The following is a 17938-nucleotide window of genomic DNA, read 5'->3' as shown; positions in this document are numbered from 1 at the left end:
ACTTAACCATTTTAATTTGAACATCAAAGGTCTCAGTATATCTCTGCCACCGCTATCACTGACTTCACCCTCCCCCTCCCCCCTACTGTAGCTCTGAGCTGCCCCCCCAACAGCCACTACGAGCCCTGTGCTGACCCCTGTCAGGAGACGTGCACCGGGAAACCTCCCTCCTGCGGCGGGCCCTGCTCCGAGTCCTGTGTGTGTGATCCGGGCTACATCCTGAGCGCCGGCAAGTGCGTCAAGAACACTTCATGTGGCTGCACACACACCAGCGGCCAGTATTATGAGGTACAGTGAAGTGGGTTTGATAAGCCATCAGGGAATGGTGTGTGTGTGTGTGTGTGTGTGTGTGTGTGTGTGTGTGTGGGGGGGGGGGGGAGTTTTGTGCATTGTGAGAATATCATGGTCTTGGATTTTAGCTTCCTCATCTGCTAACGCAGCTCTAATGTGTGTGTGTGTGTGTGTGTGTGTGTGTGTGTGTGTGTGTGTGTGTGTGTGTCAGCCTGGAGACGAGTTCTATGTGGAGGACTGTAAGCTGAAGTGCAGGTGTGATGCTCCCTTCATTACCTGCATGCCCACTGAATGCCCCCCGATGCACGAGTGTAAAAGCCAGGACGGAGAGCTGGGCTGCTACCCCACAAGTAAGCTTGCACCCAACGCACCACCATCCAAATGAACAGAGCTGGGTATGAATTATGAAGTACTAGTAAGACACATTGAACACTAAGGCTTTAGAATAAAGCCTGTAATTATTTGTGCTAACCGTGTTCCAGTAGAGTACCTAACGATACATACATTTAGGTACAAGGGAACAAGATGTGATGTCAGGGAGTAAGGGGGGGTACTACTACTGGGCCCCTATTTGGGTTCAGTATGATCATAACCGAGCAACAAAGCTAGAAGTTTGGTGGAAGATGGGGTGATGAGTTGCACATGACATAGTTTAGCTGTAGTTTTGTGATTTTTGTTGAGGTTTTCATACTTCTGGAACAAAATCTGGTCAGTTTGTTCCGTTACCACTCAGAACAACAGCTCCCTAATGCGAGTTAAAAGAATAACCAGTCTACTTCTTCTTCTTCCATCAACACCTAAACCGTCAACTCCAGGCCCGACTACACCTAAACCAACAACTCCTGGACCAACTACACCCAAACCAACAACTCCTGGAACAACTACTCCAAAGCCAACAAGTATGACAAGTCCTTAACGTTTCTTTCTTTATTCAAATCTTCAACGCTTTCTTACACATATTTTGCCCATCTACCAATTTCTTTTTCTTTTTGCTGTACAGAACCATGCCCTCCTGATGCAGAGTATATAGAATGTGGTCCAGCTTGTATCCCCACCTGTATGGAACCTTCCACCAACTGCTCTGGCTTCTGTATCAGTGGCTGCTTCTGCAAGCCAGGGTTTGTCTTCAAGGGACGGCGCTGTGTCCCATTGGAGAAATGTGGCTGTCTGGATGACCAGAATAACTATTATGAGGTCAGATATCCTTGTTAGTACACCAATATGTATACATTCCTGTTTAGTAAAAATATATAATGGTAATTATTACATTACAAGAAGGTTGTACTATGTAGTTCTAGTGACACACGGTACTCACGGCTGATCCTTTGTTCAATTCTGTTTTAGCCTGGCGAGATTATATTTGGAGATGGCTGCTCAAAGCTGTGTCGCTGTGCAGGGAACTACACTTTGGAATGTGTTGACAACTCGTGTGACCCCACTGAAGAGTGTCGGGAGGCCAACGGTGTTGCAGGCTGCTATCCTAAAGGTAATAATATCTGGTAAATTGTCAAGGAATTGCTACAGGAACTGGTACTTGCAGTCGTCCAACCACATCTGAAGGCAAACGTGTTTCAAACTGTTCCCATCGGCCACACACAAGGGCGTACAGTCAGTCAAAAATATATAATGTGTTGCTACAGCGATACTAGTTCTGGTGTATCTTAGCTGGATTCTTTTAGCTAATGTTAGAAAACCTCAGACGTTGCTGTGTAACTGACATTACTGAGTCAGCTTGCAGACTTTATGACTCTTCTCTACTTGTGCTACTGTTTTATTACTTTTTAGCATTAACAAAATAACTGCTAACATACAGTTTCTCATACCGTAGGTACATCCACATGCATAGCGACTGGTGATCCCCACTACACCACCTTTGACAAACGCAAATACAACTTCATGGGCAACTGCAGCTACTTGATGTCTCGACCCTGCAATGAAACCACTCTGCCACACTTTGAGGTCCATGCGGACAATGAACACCGTTTTAACAGTCCCACCATCTCCTATGTGAAGGCCGTGCATGTATATGTCCACACGGTGAAGATCTCCATCCTCAAAGGAGGCACTGTGCAGGTAATAAATGAGGGGAGAAACTAACTACGTTTTTTAACAGACGGTGTGGCAAGGTGCAGCCTGGTCTCCTAAAATGTGCGTTCCTATACAACAAAACTGCATTGTCAATCACATTTCGAGAGAAAAATATTTTCTCCCGGATTACGTTTGTTTTAGATGTATCACAAATACGTTTCTAATCATAGTTCATGGAAGCCCTGTGTGGAGGAGGTTGGGGGGAACAAACACGGGACTTTAACCAAGGAGACCGCTGATCATGTCCCGTGTGAAACCAAAAATTGATGTTGATATTATTTTAATTGACGTCCATACCTTAAAGCCAAACAATGTTGTAATAAACTTAACCGAGAAGTTTTGTTGTAGTTCAAATTTAGTTAATCATGTTTAAAAATGCAACCGTAATCTGGGAAAATATATATTTCCCTAAAGACATAATTGAGAATGCAGTTAAGTTGTATAGGAACCACATTTTGAAAGAGACAGGGTTGCATGGTGACAACCATCATACTATTTTCATATCTATGACATATTTACCAGAGCTAATGTCCATAAATCATGTGAATTCTCTGCAGAAAATACACCTTTTTCAATTGTTAATTGAAGTTTAAGATTCTGTACATAGTGAGTTTTTAATCATTGACTGTTTCTGTTTCCTCAGTCATCACTCAGTATCTGATTTGCACTTGCTTTTCCCCGCACAGGTGAACGGGACCAATGTAAACCTGCCAGTGACTCCGGCCCCTGGTGTCTCTGTGTTCAAGTCAGGAAAGCTCTACACTGTGTCCATGAACTTTGGTGTGACTGTTCGTTATGATGGAAACCACTTCATGGACATCAAAGTGATCAAAGAGTGAGTAAAGACTGAACGCTGACAATAAAGTCTGATAATCAGTGAAAGCACTAGTAATGGTGTGAATGAAAACTAGTCACAAACTCTTGGACTGAATTGTTGCTTTTGTCACCTCCTCAAATCACTAACTTGCTGATTTTCTTGCAGCTATCAGAACAAACTGTGTGGACTGTGTGGAGATTACGATGGAGATTCCAAAGATGACTTCCGTCAACCAAATGGATCGTTGACCAACAATGCCAATGACTTTGGACACAGCTGGAACACCGATCCAGAGTGAGTTGCATTGGATTCGTTTTTATGATTGTCTGTATTTTAACGGCAGTTTGATGTATTTATTCCATTCTGACCGAATGGGTACACACCGATCAACCCTTTGATAGAATTAGGTGACAAAAACTAACCAACAACACACGGAGGTTCTCTAACTGTCTGTCTGTGTTGACAGGTGTAACAAAAAACCCAACACCACCATCCCTGAGTGTGATGGAGAGCAGGACCTGTATGAGAGCTCAGGATACTGCGGCATCCTGCTGGACAAAAAGGGTCCCTTCGCTGTGTGCCACCCCAAAGTCAACCCAAATGTAAGCCACTTCACACACACACACACACACACACACACACACACACACACACACACACACACACACACACAGACACACACACACACAGGCCTATACAGTACGCACAAATACGAAGCGGTTCCCACTTTTGATGTCATCGAGAATAATGCATTAAAATAAGAGACAGAAATTACAATTTCTGGTTGTAGATGAGGAGACAGAGTAAGGCATTGTCATTCAACTAACTCTGTGTGTGTGTGTGTGTGTGTGTGTGTGTGTGTGTGTGTGTGTGTGTGTGTGTGTGTGTGTGTTCAGAATTACTTCAAGGACTGTGTCTTTGACCTGTGTGAGCTGGATGGAGCCAAGCCCATTCTGTGCGAAGCCATAGAGGCCTACGTCAACGAATGCCAGGACCGCGGGGTGAACATCGGACCCTGGAGGAATGAAACCTTCTGCCGTGAGTGTTGGGAGAAAGAACGGATGGAGAAAATGATCGGTGGATGGAGGGATGTAGGGAGGGCATGATAGGCAACTAGGGAGCCCCTTCTCAAGGCTCAGCATGGGTGTTATTTTGTGTTGTATTTTTGGGTTGTCCGTCTGTCCGTCCATCCATACCATTATTGTGAACGTGATATTTCAGGAACTGGGCTTGGCCACTTGGGCTCAAGGATGAACTGGTTAAAATTTGGTGGACAAAGGTCACTGTGACCTCAAAAAGCACATTTTCAACAATTGATATGCTAATTACCCTAATTATGACAATTTAACTCCAATGTCTACTGAGGAAAATTATGAAGTGATGACATTTTGGACAGATATGGATGCAAACTGCAATATAAAACATGGTGGAGGCGTAAAACTGAGAGGCGGTCTTTCTAGTTCGATCTGGGCTCGTATTTGGCAAGCATCCCAAAATAAGAAATCAATCCCAAATGGCCCAAAATTTTCAGACTGAACAAAATTTTGTTTTAGTTGAAGGACTCGGAGTAAAAGCATTTTATCAACCTTAGCAGGAAATGACTCCTTTCTCAGCAAAAGGATAATTTCACATCACTTAACCATTTTAATTTGAACATCAAAGGTCTCAGTATATCTCTGCCACCGCTATCACTGACTTCACCCTCCCCCTCCCCCCTACTGTAGCTCTGAGCTGCCCCCCCAACAGCCACTACGAGCCCTGTGCTGACCCCTGTCAGGAGACGTGCACCGGGAAACCTCCCTCCTGCGGCGGGCCCTGCTCCGAGTCCTGTGTCTGTGATCCGGGCTACATCCTGAGCGCCGGCAAGTGCGTCAAGAACACTTCATGTGGCTGCACACACACCAGCGGCCAGTATTATGAGGTACAGTGAAGTGGGTTTGATAAGCCATCAGGGAATGGTGTGTGTGTGTGTGTGTGTGTGTGTGTGTGGGGGGGGGGGGGGGGGGGGAGTTTTGTGCATTGTGAGAATATCATGGTCTTGGATTTTAGCTTCCTCATCTGCTAACGCAGCTCTAATGTGTGTGTGTGTGTGTGTGTGTGTGTGTGTGTGTGTGTGTGTGTGTGTGTGTGTGTGTGTGTGTCAGCCTGGAGACGAGTTCTATGTGGAGGACTGTAAGCTGAAGTGCAGGTGTGATGCTCCCTTCATTACCTGCATGCCCACTGAATGCCCCCCGATGCACGAGTGTAAAAGCCAGGACGGAGAGCTGGGCTGCTACCCCACAAGTAAGCTTGCACCCAACGCACCACCATCCAAATGAACAGAGCTGGGTATGAATTATGAAGTACTAGTAAGACACATTGAACATTAAGGCTTTAGAATAAAGCCTGTAATTATTTGTGCTAACCGTGTTCCAGTAGAGTACCTAACGATACATACATTTAGGTACAAGGGAACAAGATGTGATGTCAGGGAGTAAGGGGGGGTACTACTACTGGGCCCCTATTTGGGTTCAGTATGATCATAACCGAGCAACAAAGCTAGAAGTTTGGTGGAAGATGGGGTGATGAGTTGCACATGACATGGTTTAGCTGTAGTTTTGTGATTTTTGTTGAGGTTTTCATACTTCTGGAACAAAATCTGGTCAGTTTGTTTCGTTACCACTCAGAACAACAGCTCAATAATGCGAGTTAAAAGAATAACCAGTCTACTTCTTCTTCTTCCATCAACACCTAAACCGTCAACTCCAGGCCCGACTACACCTAAACCAACAACTCCTGGACCAACTACACCCAAACCAACAACTCCTGGAACAACTACTCCAAAGCCAACAAGTATGACAAGTCCTTAACGTTTCTTTCTTTATTCAAATCTTCAACGCTTTCTTACACATATTTTGCCCATCTACCAATTTCTTTTTCTTTTTGCTGTACAGAACCATGCCCTCCTGATGCAGAGTATATAGAATGTGGTCCAGCTTGTATCCCCACCTGTATGGAACCTTCCACCAACTGCTCTGGCTCCTGTATCAGTGGCTGCTTCTGCAAGCCAGGGTTTGTCTTCAAGGGACGGCGCTGTGTCCCATTGGAGAAATGTGGCTGTCTGGATGACCAGAATAACTATTATGAGGTCAGATATCCTTGTTAGTACACCAATATGTATACATTCCTGTTTAGTAAAAATATATAATGGTAATTATTACATTACAAGAAGGTTGTACTATGTAGTTCTAGTGACACACGGTACTCACGGCTGATCCTTTGTTCAATTCTGTTTTAGCCTGGCGAGATTATATTTGGAGATGACTGCTCAAAGCTGTGTCGCTGTGCAGGGAACTACACTTTGGAATGTGTTGACAACTCGTGTGACCCCACTGAAGAGTGTCGGGAGGCCAACGGTGTTGCAGGCTGCTATCCTAAAGGTAATAATATCTGGTAAATTGTCAAGGAATTGCTACAGGAACTGGTACTTGCAGTCGTCCAACCACATCTGAAGGCAAACGTGTTTCAAACTGTTCCCATCGGCCACACACAAGGGCGTACAGTCAGTCAAAAATATATAATGTGTTGCTACAGCGATACTAGTTCTGGTGTATCTTAGCTGGATTCTTTTAGCTAATGTTAGAAAACCTCAGACGTTGCTGTGTAACTGACATTACTGAGTCAGCTTGCAGACTTTATGACTCTTCTCTACTTGTGCTACTGTTTTATTACTTTTTAGCATTAACAAAATAACTGCTAACATACAGTTTCTCATACCGTAGGTACATCCACATGCATAGCGACTGGTGATCCCCACTACACCACCTTTGACAAACGCAAATACAACTTCATGGGCAACTGCAGCTACTTGATGTCTCGACCCTGCAATGAAACCACTCTGCCACACTTTGAGGTCCATGCGGACAATGAACACCGTTTTAACAGTCCCACCATCTCCTATGTGAAGGCCGTGCATGTATATGTCCACACGGTGAAGATCTCCATCCTCAAAGGAGGCACTGTGCAGGTAATAAATGAGGGGAGAAACTAACTACGTTTTTTAACAGACGGTGTGGCAAGGTGCAGCCTGGTCTCCTAAAATGTGCGTTCCTATACAACAAAACTGCATTGTCAATCACATTTCGAGAGAAAAATATTTTCTCCCGGATTACGTTTGTTTTAGATGTATCACAAATACGTTTCTAATCATAGTTCATGGAAGCCCTGTGTGGAGGAGGTTGGGGGGAACAAACACGGGACTTTAACCAAGGAGACCGCTGATCATGTCCCGTGTGAAACCAAAAATTGATGTTGATATTATTTTAATTGACGTCCATACCTTAAAGCCAAACAATGTTGTAATAAACCTAACCGAGTAGTTTTGTTGTAGTTCAAATTTAGTTAATCATGTTTAAAAATGCAACCGTAATCTGGGAAAATATATATTTCCCTAAAGACATAATTGAGAATGCAGTTAAGTTGTATAGGAACCACATTTTGAAAGAGACAGGGTTGCATGGTGACAACCATCATACTATTTTCATATCTATGACATATTTACCAGAGCTAATGTCCATAAATCATGTGAATTCTCTGCAGAAAATACACCTTTTTCAATTGTTAATTGAAGTTTAAGATTCTGTACATAGTGAGTTTTTAATCATTGACTGTTTCTGTTTCCTCAGTCATCACTCAGTATCTGATTTGCACTTGCTTTTCCCCGCACAGGTGAACGGGACCAATGTAAACCTGCCAGTGACTCCGGCCCCTGGTGTCTCTGTGTTCAAGTCAGGAAAGCTCTACACTGTGTCCATGAACTTTGGTGTGACTGTTCGTTATGATGGAAACCACTTCATGGACATCAAAGTGATCAAAGAGTGAGTAAAGACTGAACGCTGACAATAAAGTCTGATAATCAGTGAAAGCACTAGTAATGGTGTGAATGAAAACTAGTCACAAACTCTTGGACTGAATTGTTGCTTTTGTCACCTCCTCAAATCACTAACTTGCTGATTTTCTTGCAGCTATCAGAACAAACTGTGTGGACTGTGTGGAGATTACGATGGAGATTCCAAAGATGACTTCCGTCAACCAAATGGATCGTTGACCAACAATGCCAATGACTTTGGACACAGCTGGAACACCGATCCAGAGTGAGTTGCATTGGATTCGTTTTTATGATTGTCTGTATTTTAACGGCAGTTTGATGTATTTATTCCATTCTGACCGAATGGGTACACACCGATCAACCCTTTGATAGAATTAGGTGACAAAAACTAACCAACAACACACGGAGGTTCTCTAACTGTCTGTCTGTGTTGACAGGTGTAACAAAAAACCCAACACCACCATCCCTGAGTGTGATGGAGAGCAGGACCTGTATGAGAGCTCAGGATACTGCGGCATCCTGCTGGACAAAAAGGGTCCCTTCGCTGTGTGCCACCCCAAAGTCAACCCAAATGTAAGCCACTTCACACACACACACACACACACACACACACACACACACACACACACACACAGGCCTATACAGTACGCACAAATACGAAGCGGTTCCCACTTTTGATGTCATCGAGAATAATGCATTAAAATAAGAGACAGAAATTACAATTTCTGGTTGTAGATGAGGAGACAGAGTAAGGCATTGTCATTCAACTAACTCTGTGTGTGTGTGTGTGTGTGTGTGTGTGTGTGTGTGTGTGTTCAGAATTACTTCAAGGATTGTGTCTTTGACCTGTGTGAGCTGGATGGAGCCAAGCCCATTCTGTGCGAAGCCATAGAGGCCTACGTCAACGAATGCCAGGACCGCGGGGTGAACATCGGACCCTGGAGGAATGAAACCTTCTGCCGTGAGTGTTGGGTGAAAGAACGGATGGAGAAAATGATCGGTGGATGGAGGGATGTAGGGAGGGCATGATAGGCAACTAGGGAGCCCCTTCTCAAGGCTCAGCATGGGTGTTATTTTGTGTTGTATTTTTGGGTTGTCCGTCTGTCCGTCCATCCATACCATTATTGTGAACGTGATATTTCAGGAACTGGGCTTGGCCACTTGGGCTCAAGGATGAACTGGTTAAAATTTGGTGGACAAAGGTCACTGTGACCTCAAAAAGCACATTTTCAACAATTGATATGCTAATTACCCTAATTATGACAATTTAACTCCAATGTCTACTGAGGAAAATTATGAAGTGATGACATTTTGGACAGATATGGATGCAAACTGCAATATAAAACATGGTGGAGGCGTAAAACTGAGAGGCGGTCTTTCTAGTTCGATCTGGGCTCGTATTTGGCAAGCATCCCAAAATAAGAAATCAATCCCAAATGGCCCAAAATTTTCAGACTGAACAAAATTTTGTTTTAGTTGAAGGACTCGGAGTAAAAGCATTTTATCAACCTTAGCAGGAAATGACTTCTTTCTCAGCAAAAGGATAATTTCACATCACTTAACCATTTTAATTTGAACATCAAAGGTCTCAGTATATCTCTGCCACCGCTATCACTGACTTCACCCTCCCCTCCCCCCTACTGTAGCTCTGAGCTGCCCCCCCAACAGCCACTACGAGCCCTGTGCTGACCCCTGTCAGGAGACGTGCACCGGGAAACCTCCCTCCTGCGGCGGGCCCTGCTCCGAGTCCTGTGTGTGTGATCCGGGCTACATCCTGAGCGCCGGCAAGTGCGTCAAGAACACTTCATGTGGCTGCACACACACCAGCGGCCAGTATTATGAGGTACAGTGAAGTGGGTTTGATAAGCCATCAGGGAATGGTGTGTGTGTGTGTGTGTGTGTGTGTGTGTGTGTGTGTGTGGGGGGGGGGGAGTTTTGTGCATTGTGAGAATATCATGGTCTTGGATTTTAGCTTCCTCATCTGCTAACGCAGCTCTAATGTGTGTGTGTGTGTGTGTGTGTGTGTGTGTGTGTGTGTGTGTGTGTGTGTGTGTGTGTGTGTGTGTGTGTGTCAGCCTGGAGACGAGTTCTATGTGGAGGACTGTAAGCTGAAGTGCAGGTGTGATGCTCCCTTCATTACCTGCATGCCCACTGAATGCCCCCCGATGCACGAGTGTAAAAGCCAGGACGGAGAGCTGGGCTGCTACCCCACAAGTAAGCTTGCACCCAACGCACCACCATCCAAATGAACAGAGCTGGGTATGAATTATGAAGTACTAGTAAGACACATTGAACACTAAGGCTTTAGAATAAAGCCTGTAATTATTTGTGCTAACCGTGTTCCAGTAGAGTACCTAACGATACATACATTTTGGTACAAGGGAACAAGATGTGATGTCAGGGAGTAAGGGGGGGTACTACTACTGGGCCCCTATTTGGGTTCAGTATGATCATAACCGAGCAACAAAGCTAGAAGTTTGGTGGAAGATGGGGTGATGAGTTGCACATGACATAGTTTAGCTGTAGTTTTGTGGTTTTCATTGAGGTTTTCATACTTCTGGAACAAAATCTGGTCAGTTTGTTCCGTTACCACTCAGAACAACAGCTCCCTAATGCGAGTTAAAAGAATAACCAGTCTACTTCTTCTTCTTCCATCAACACCTAAACCGTCAACTCCAGGCCCGACTACACCTAAACCAACAACTCCTGGACCAACTACACCCAAACCAACAACTCCTGGAACAACTACTCCAAAGCCAACAAGTATGACAAGTCCTTAACGTTTCTTTCTTTATTCAAATCTTCAACGCTTTCTTACACATATTTTGCCCATCTACCAATTTCTTTTTCTTTTTGCTGTACAGAACCATGCCCTCCTGATGCAGAGTATATAGAATGTGGTCCAGCTTGTATCCCCACCTGTATGGAACCTTCCACCAACTGCTCTGGCTTCTGTATCAGTGGCTGCTTCTGCAAGCCAGGGTTTGTCTTCAAGGGACGGCGCTGTGTCCCATTGGAGAAATGTGGCTGTCTGGATGACCAGAATAACTATTATGAGGTCAGATATCCTTGTTAGTACACCAATATGTATACATTCCTGTTTAGTAAAAATATATAATGGTAATTATTACATTACAAGAAGGTTGTACTATGTAGTTCTAGTGACACACGGTACTCACGGCTGATCCTTTGTTCAATTCTGTTTTAGCCTGGCGAGATTATATTTGGAGATGGCTGCTCAAAGCTGTGTCGCTGTGCAGGGAACTACACTTTGGAATGTGTTGACAACTCGTGTGACCCCACTGAAGAGTGTCGGGAGGCCAACGGTGTTGCAGGCTGCTATCCTAAAGGTAATAATATCTGGTAAATTGTCAAGGAATTGCTACAGGAACTGGTACTTGCAGTCGTCCAACCACATCTGAAGGCAAACGTGTTTCAAACTGTTCCCATCGGCCACACACAAGGGCGTACAGTCAGTCAAAAATATATAATGTGTTGCTACAGCGATACTAGTTCTGGTGTATCTTAGCTGGATTCTTTTAGCTAATGTTAGAAAACCTCAGACGTTGCTGTGTAACTGACATTACTGAGTCAGCTTGCAGACTTTATGACTCTTCTCTACTTGTGCTACTGTTTTATTACTTTTTAGCATTAACAAAATAACTGCTAACATACAGTTTCTCATACCGTAGGTACATCCACATGCATAGCGACTGGTGATCCCCACTACACCACCTTTGACAAACGCAAATACAACTTCATGGGCAACTGCAGCTACTTGATGTCTCGACCCTGCAATGAAACCACTCTGCCACACTTTGAGGTCCATGCGGACAATGAACACCGTTTTAACAGTCCCACCATCTCCTATGTGAAGGCCGTGCATGTATATGTCCACACGGTGAAGATCTCCATCCTCAAAGGAGGCACTGTGCAGGTAATAAATGAGGGGAGAAACTAACTACGTTTTTTAACAGACGGTGTGGCAAGGTGCAGCCTGGTCTCCTAAAATGTGCGTTCCTATACAACAAAACTGCATTGTCAATCACATTTCGAGAGAAAAATATTTTCTCCCGGATTACGTTTGTTTTAGATGTATCACAAATACGTTTCTAATCATAGTTCATGGAAGCCCTGTGTGGAGGAGGTTGGGGGGAACAGACACGGGACTTTAACCAAGGAGACCGCTGATCATGTCCCGTGTGAAACCAAAAATTGATGTTGATATTATTTTAATTGACGTCCATACCTTAAAGCCAAACAATGTTGTAATAAACCTAACCGAGTAGTTTTGTTGTAGTTCAAATTTAGTTAATCATGTTTAAAAATGCAACCGTAATCTGGGAAAATATATATTTCCCTAAAGACATAATTGAGAATGCAGTTAAGTTGTATAGGAACCACATTTTGAAAGAGACAGGGTTGCATGGTGACAACCATCATACTATTTTCATATCTATGACATATTTACCAGAGCTAATGTCCATAAATCATGTGAATTCTCTGCAGAAAATACACTTTTTCAATTGTTAATTGAAGTTTAAGATTCTGTACATAGTGAGTTTTTAATCATTGACTGTTTCTGTTTCCTCAGTCATCACTCAGTATCTGATTTGCACTTGCTTTTCCCCGCACAGGTGAACGGGACCAATGTAAACCTGCCAGTGACTCCGGCCCCTGGTGTCTCTGTGTTCAAGTCAGGAAAGCTCTACACTGTGTCCATGAACTTTGGTGTGACTGTTCGTTATGATGGAAACCACTTCATGGACATCAAAGTGATCAAAGAGTGAGTAAAGACTGAACGCTGACAATAAAGTCTGATAATCAGTGAAAGCACTAGTAATGGTGTGAATGAAAACTAGTCACAAACTCTTGGACTGAATTGTTGCTTTTGTCACCTCCTCAAATCACTAACTTGCTGATTTTCTTGCAGCTATCAGAACAAACTGTGTGGACTGTGTGGAGATTACGATGGAGATTCCAAAGATGACTTCCGTCAACCAAATGGATCGTTGACCAACAATGCCAATGACTTTGGACACAGCTGGAACACCGATCCAGAGTGAGTTGCATTGGATTCGTTTTTATGATTGTCTGTATTTTAACGGCAGTTTGATGTATTTATTCCATTCTGACCGAATGGGTACACACCGATCAACCCTTTGATAGAATTAGGTGACAAAAACTAACCAACAACACACGGAGGTTCTCTAACTGTCTGTCTGTGTTGACAGGTGTAACAAAAAACCCAACACCACCATCCCTGAGTGTGATGGAGAGCAGGACCTGTATGAGAGCTCAGGATACTGCGGCATCCTGCTGGACAAAAAGGGTCCCTTCGCTGTGTGCCACCCCAAAGTCAACCCAAATGTAAGTCACTTCACACACACACACACACACACACACACACACACACACACACACACACAGGCCTATACAGTACGCACAAATACGAAGCGGTTCCCACTTTTGATGTCATCGAGAATAATGCATTAAAATAAGAGACAGAAATTACAATTTCTGGTTGTAGATGAGGAGACAGAGTAAGGCATTGTCATTCAACTAACTCTGTGTGTGTGTGTGTGTGTGTGTGTGTGTGTGTGTGTGTGTGTGTGTGTGTGTGTGTTCAGAATTACTTCAAGGATTGTGTCTTTGACCTGTGTGAGCTGGATGGAGCCAAGCCCATTCTGTGCGAAGCCATAGAGGCCTACGTCAACGAATGCCAGGACCGCGGGGTGAACATCGGACCCTGGAGGAATGAAACCTTCTGCCGTGAGTGTTGGGAGAAAGAACGGATGGAGAAAATGATCGGTGGATGGAGGGATGTAGTGAGGGCATGATAGGCAACTAGGGAGCCCCTTCTCAAGGCTCAGCAAGGTTGTTATTTTGTGTTGTATTTTTGGGTTGTCCGTCTGTCCGTCCATCCATACCATTCTTGTGAACGTGATATTTCAGGCACTGGGCTTGGCCACTTGGGCTCAAGGATGAACTGGTTAAAATTTGGTGGACAAAGGTCACTGTGACCTCAAAAAGCACATTTTCAACAATTGATATGCTAATTACCCTAATTATGACAATTTAACTCCAATGTCTACTGAGGAAAATTATGAAGTGATGACATTTTGGACAGATATGGATGCAAACTGCAATATAAAACATGGTGGAGGCGTAAAACTGAGAGGCGGTCTTTCTAGTTCGATCTGGGCTCGTATTTGGCAAGCATCCCAAGAAATCAATCCCAAATGGCCCAAAATTTTCAGACTGAACAAAATTTTGTTTTAGTTGAAGGACTCGGAGTAAAAGCATGTTATCAACCTTAGCAGGAAATGACTTCTTTCTCAGCAAAAGGATAATTTCACATCACTTAACCATTTTAATTTGAACATCAAAGGTCTCAGTATATCTCTGCCACCACTATCACTGACTTCACCCTCCCCCTCCCCCCTACTGTAGCTCTGAGCTGCCCCCCCAACAGCCACTACGAGCCCTGTGCTGACCCCTGTCAGGAGACGTGCACCGGGAAACCTCCCTCCTGCGGCGGGCCCTGCTCCGAGTCCTGTGTGTGTGATCCGGGCTACATCCTGAGCGCCGGCAAGTGCGTCAAGAACACTTCATGTGGCTGCACACACACCAGCGGCCAGTATTATGAGGTACAGTGAAGTGGGTTTGATAAGCCATCAGGGAATGGTGTGTGTGTGTGTGTGTGTGTGTGTGTGTGTGTGTGTGTGTATGGCGGGGGGGGGGGGGGGGGTTGTGCATTGTGAGAATATCATGGTCTTGGATTTTAGCTTCCTCATCTGCTAACGCAGCTCTAATGTGTGTGTGTGTGTGTGTGTGTGTGTGTGTGTGTGTGTGTGTGTGTGTGTGTGTGTGTGTGTGTGTGTGTGTGTGTGTGTGTGTGTGTCAGCCTGGAGACGAGTTCTATGTGGAGGACTGTAAGCTGAAGTGCAGGTGTGATGCTCCCTTCATTACCTGCATGCCCACTGAATGCCCCCCGATGCACGAGTGTAAAAGCCAGGACGGAGAGCTGGGCTGCTACCCCACAAGTAAGCTTGCACCCAACGCACCACTCAGAACAACAGCTCCCTAACGCGAGTTAAAAGAATAACCAGTCTTCTTCTTCTTCTTCTTCTTCTTCTTCTTAAAATGATGAGTTGCTACGTTGTATTCTGATATTGTCCCTTTCTCTCTCTCTCTCAGGCTCTCAGGACTGCGTGGTGTCCGGAGATCCTCACTACAACACATTTGACAAGAAGTTCTACAGCTTCATGGGAACGTGCACCTACACACTGGCCCGAACCTGCAGGGACAGCACTGGTAGGTTCAGACAACTCTATTTCATTCCCAGATCATTTTCTTTTTGTCCTTAATTCTTCTTTTTGTGTCGATAATGTTTGACCTGCCGCAGCCCTTAAAATGCATTGTCCACTTCAAGTGGTCCTGACGCCAGGAGGTGGCACTACAACTACATGATGCATTAAAATAACCACTAGGCTGACTCATCCGACTTTTTGCACAGTTCGTCCTTGAACAGTATAAAAAGAAATGATTTTTTTTTTTTAGACATTTAGTGCGATAAATTCTCATGCGGTTTCAGAAACGTAGCCTGACATGTCGGTACGCTCCCTCTGCAGGTCCTTGGTTCTCGGTGGAGGGGAAGAATGAGGAGAGAGGCGTGCCCGGCATGTCCTACCTGAGGAAGCTCTACGTCACCGTGAACGGAATCACCGTGACCCTGATGAAGGCCAGGAGGACTCTGGTCAGTGGGGACAACGTTTACAGCAGCACACGATGGATTCTGTGTCTTTAAATGTACTTCTACAAGCTGCCGGTGTCACAGGAGGATGACGGGGCACGACATGTGTACACAGATGTGCGTCACTCTCTCTGCATCTTAATCTTCTGGTTCAGTGAAATTACAAGCCTGTCCCTTGTTCTCTTCGCCTTTTTATTTGATCTTATCCCTGACTTTTATCTCTTTTTAATGCCATAATCCCAGAAATCTGTCCACACTCGTCCTCCTCATCGTCTCCTGTGCTCATCTGTTTGACCCGTCCGCAGAGATCTAAATCCCCGTGTGCTGGTTGTTTTTTATTCACGTGTCAAATGTGAAAAGCTTGAATATGAAGTGTACCTGTTGTTGCTTTTTCAACCACCGTCTTCACGTTGTCTTTTCTGCCTCCTCCTCCGGCAGGTTAACGGACTGCGAGTGGCCTTCCCCCACTCCCCGTCTCCGCTCATGTCTCTCAGTCTCGCCGGTCAGTACGTCACCCTGCAGACGTCGTTCGGCCTCCGGGTGCGCTGGGATGGAAACCATTACGCACAGATCTCAGTCCCCAGGTTGGTCAGAGGTCGACCCCGCTCCGCTTGCGTTCATGTGACATTTTTTTTTTAGGCTTTTATTTTCTTTTGGGAAAATGTTTACACATATACAGCAGGTGCATTCTGTCTGTATTTCAATTTTTTTCATTGATAATCAAGGAGGAGATTAGCACACTCACTCAGGAGTCAGGCCCTACGCTTCAAACTAGGTAGCCCTCTAGGGACAGTTTTAGGCATGTCAGGGACTGTTACGTCCTATATGATATGTCCAAGGGAACACAGGGAGTAACATAACAAGTCTACCAGAAACAAACCGTGCAAAAACATAGCCAAAATTCAAAGACAAGGCTGCTGGAACACTTTAATTAATAGAGAGACGGAAAGATTAACAGAAATAAATAAACCAACCAAAAGAAGTCAGGGTCTCCAAGGCCAAAATAATAAACAAAACCCCCACACTAACTGGCAAATAAGAAGTTCAACTGGTCTACCGCAACAAACTCCCTAATTAACCACAAAACAGGAGCAAACAGGAATAGCAGAGCCACTACAAGGCTTCTCCAAAGTTACCCAGACTGGTGAAACAAAGCATCTCTAGCAAGCCAAGACAAAGGATAACTAGAATAGAGCTGGTTCTGGGGGTTGATATGCGGCTCCGCACTGATGAAGTTCAGGTGTGGGCGCTCCAGGCACTGAAAGGGGGGCGTGGCAGACCTGAAACACAGAGAGAGATGGCTCTGTTCCAAAAATGAGTCAGTTTCGGGTCGTAACATGCATCGCGTCTTTTTCAAAACAATCTTCTGTGTTCACAGGAAACGTACAGTTTGCCCTGGTTACATCATGCATACAGCCTCTTTTCAAAATACACTTCTGTCAGAGGTTAACTTGTAGTTTTTAGGTTTACTTAGTTAGGTTTAGGAAAAGATCGTGGTTTGGGTTCAAATAAGTCTATATCGTAAAATATTTACATTTGTGACGTAACTTGGTAAAGTACAGAAGTTACGTAGCAAAACTGAGGTGAAATAAACAGACAGAGGTCATACAGATATTTCTAATAAATCCTTCAACATTCTTAATACTTTGCATCTTCCATTGTTGATGCCCCGACTAATAGTATCAGATGAAGAGATTTCTGCGTTTTGTCTCTTTGTTTCTCGGATTCCATTAAAGGGCCAAACACTGTTTGACCTTTTAAGTCTCCTTAAAACATCCTTCCTCATCTCTTAATCCCGTCTTCACCTCGTCTTCAGCTCCTACTACGACCAGATGTGCGGCCTATGCGGCGACTACGACGGCAACCCGGGCAACGACTTCACCAAACCAGATGGCACTCTGGTGGGAAATGTCAACGACTTTGGGAACAGCTGGCAAACGGAGGAGGATGAGGATGACTCGTGAGTTTCCACGCACTCGCTGTCAATGCTGAGAATTTAGGGATTTCCTACGAATTTCCCTGGAGAGTCACATGTAGTCCAAGCATGCGACCAAACTACATGTGACTAGATGCTAATCTGTACATGCTTTACTATATTTTCTAGAAAAAATATTATTAC

General features: G+C 44.5%; 1 protein-coding gene across 1 annotated transcript in view; it reads left to right on the top strand.

The window, feature by feature from the left end:
- zanl (zonadhesin, like) overlaps positions 1-17938 on the top strand; it is a 53305-nt gene that overhangs the window by 23234 nt on the left and 12133 nt on the right. The window contains exons 48-83 of the mRNA XM_068713649.1: positions 92-288; positions 503-641; positions 1107-1190; positions 1292-1485; positions 1636-1777; positions 2120-2364; positions 3066-3214; positions 3362-3490; positions 3663-3798; positions 4093-4234; positions 4921-5117; positions 5341-5479; positions 5945-6028; positions 6130-6323; positions 6474-6615; positions 6958-7202; positions 7904-8052; positions 8200-8328; positions 8501-8636; positions 8883-9024; positions 9710-9906; positions 10139-10277; positions 10743-10826; positions 10928-11121; positions 11272-11413; positions 11756-12000; positions 12701-12849; positions 12997-13125; positions 13298-13433; positions 13694-13835; positions 14517-14713; positions 14971-15109; positions 15264-15380; positions 15698-15822; positions 16258-16403; positions 17636-17779. Of these exons, the coding sequence (XP_068569750.1) occupies positions 92-288; positions 503-641; positions 1107-1190; positions 1292-1485; positions 1636-1777; positions 2120-2364; positions 3066-3214; positions 3362-3490; positions 3663-3798; positions 4093-4234; positions 4921-5117; positions 5341-5479; positions 5945-6028; positions 6130-6323; positions 6474-6615; positions 6958-7202; positions 7904-8052; positions 8200-8328; positions 8501-8636; positions 8883-9024; positions 9710-9906; positions 10139-10277; positions 10743-10826; positions 10928-11121; positions 11272-11413; positions 11756-12000; positions 12701-12849; positions 12997-13125; positions 13298-13433; positions 13694-13835; positions 14517-14713; positions 14971-15109; positions 15264-15380; positions 15698-15822; positions 16258-16403; positions 17636-17779 (5539 nt within the window). The remainder of the gene's footprint in view (positions 1-91; positions 289-502; positions 642-1106; positions 1191-1291; positions 1486-1635; positions 1778-2119; positions 2365-3065; positions 3215-3361; positions 3491-3662; positions 3799-4092; positions 4235-4920; positions 5118-5340; positions 5480-5944; positions 6029-6129; positions 6324-6473; positions 6616-6957; positions 7203-7903; positions 8053-8199; positions 8329-8500; positions 8637-8882; positions 9025-9709; positions 9907-10138; positions 10278-10742; positions 10827-10927; positions 11122-11271; positions 11414-11755; positions 12001-12700; positions 12850-12996; positions 13126-13297; positions 13434-13693; positions 13836-14516; positions 14714-14970; positions 15110-15263; positions 15381-15697; positions 15823-16257; positions 16404-17635; positions 17780-17938) is intronic.

Source organism: Cebidichthys violaceus, unplaced genomic scaffold, assembly GCF_023349555.1.
Source record: "Cebidichthys violaceus isolate CVI_PGR_0920_01 unplaced genomic scaffold, fCebVio1.0.p SCAF_19, whole genome shotgun sequence".
Lineage (NCBI taxonomy): Eukaryota > Metazoa > Chordata > Actinopteri > Perciformes > Stichaeidae > Cebidichthys > Cebidichthys violaceus.
Note: the sequence above shows the minus strand (reverse complement) of the source record. Positions and strands in the feature narration are given on the sequence as shown.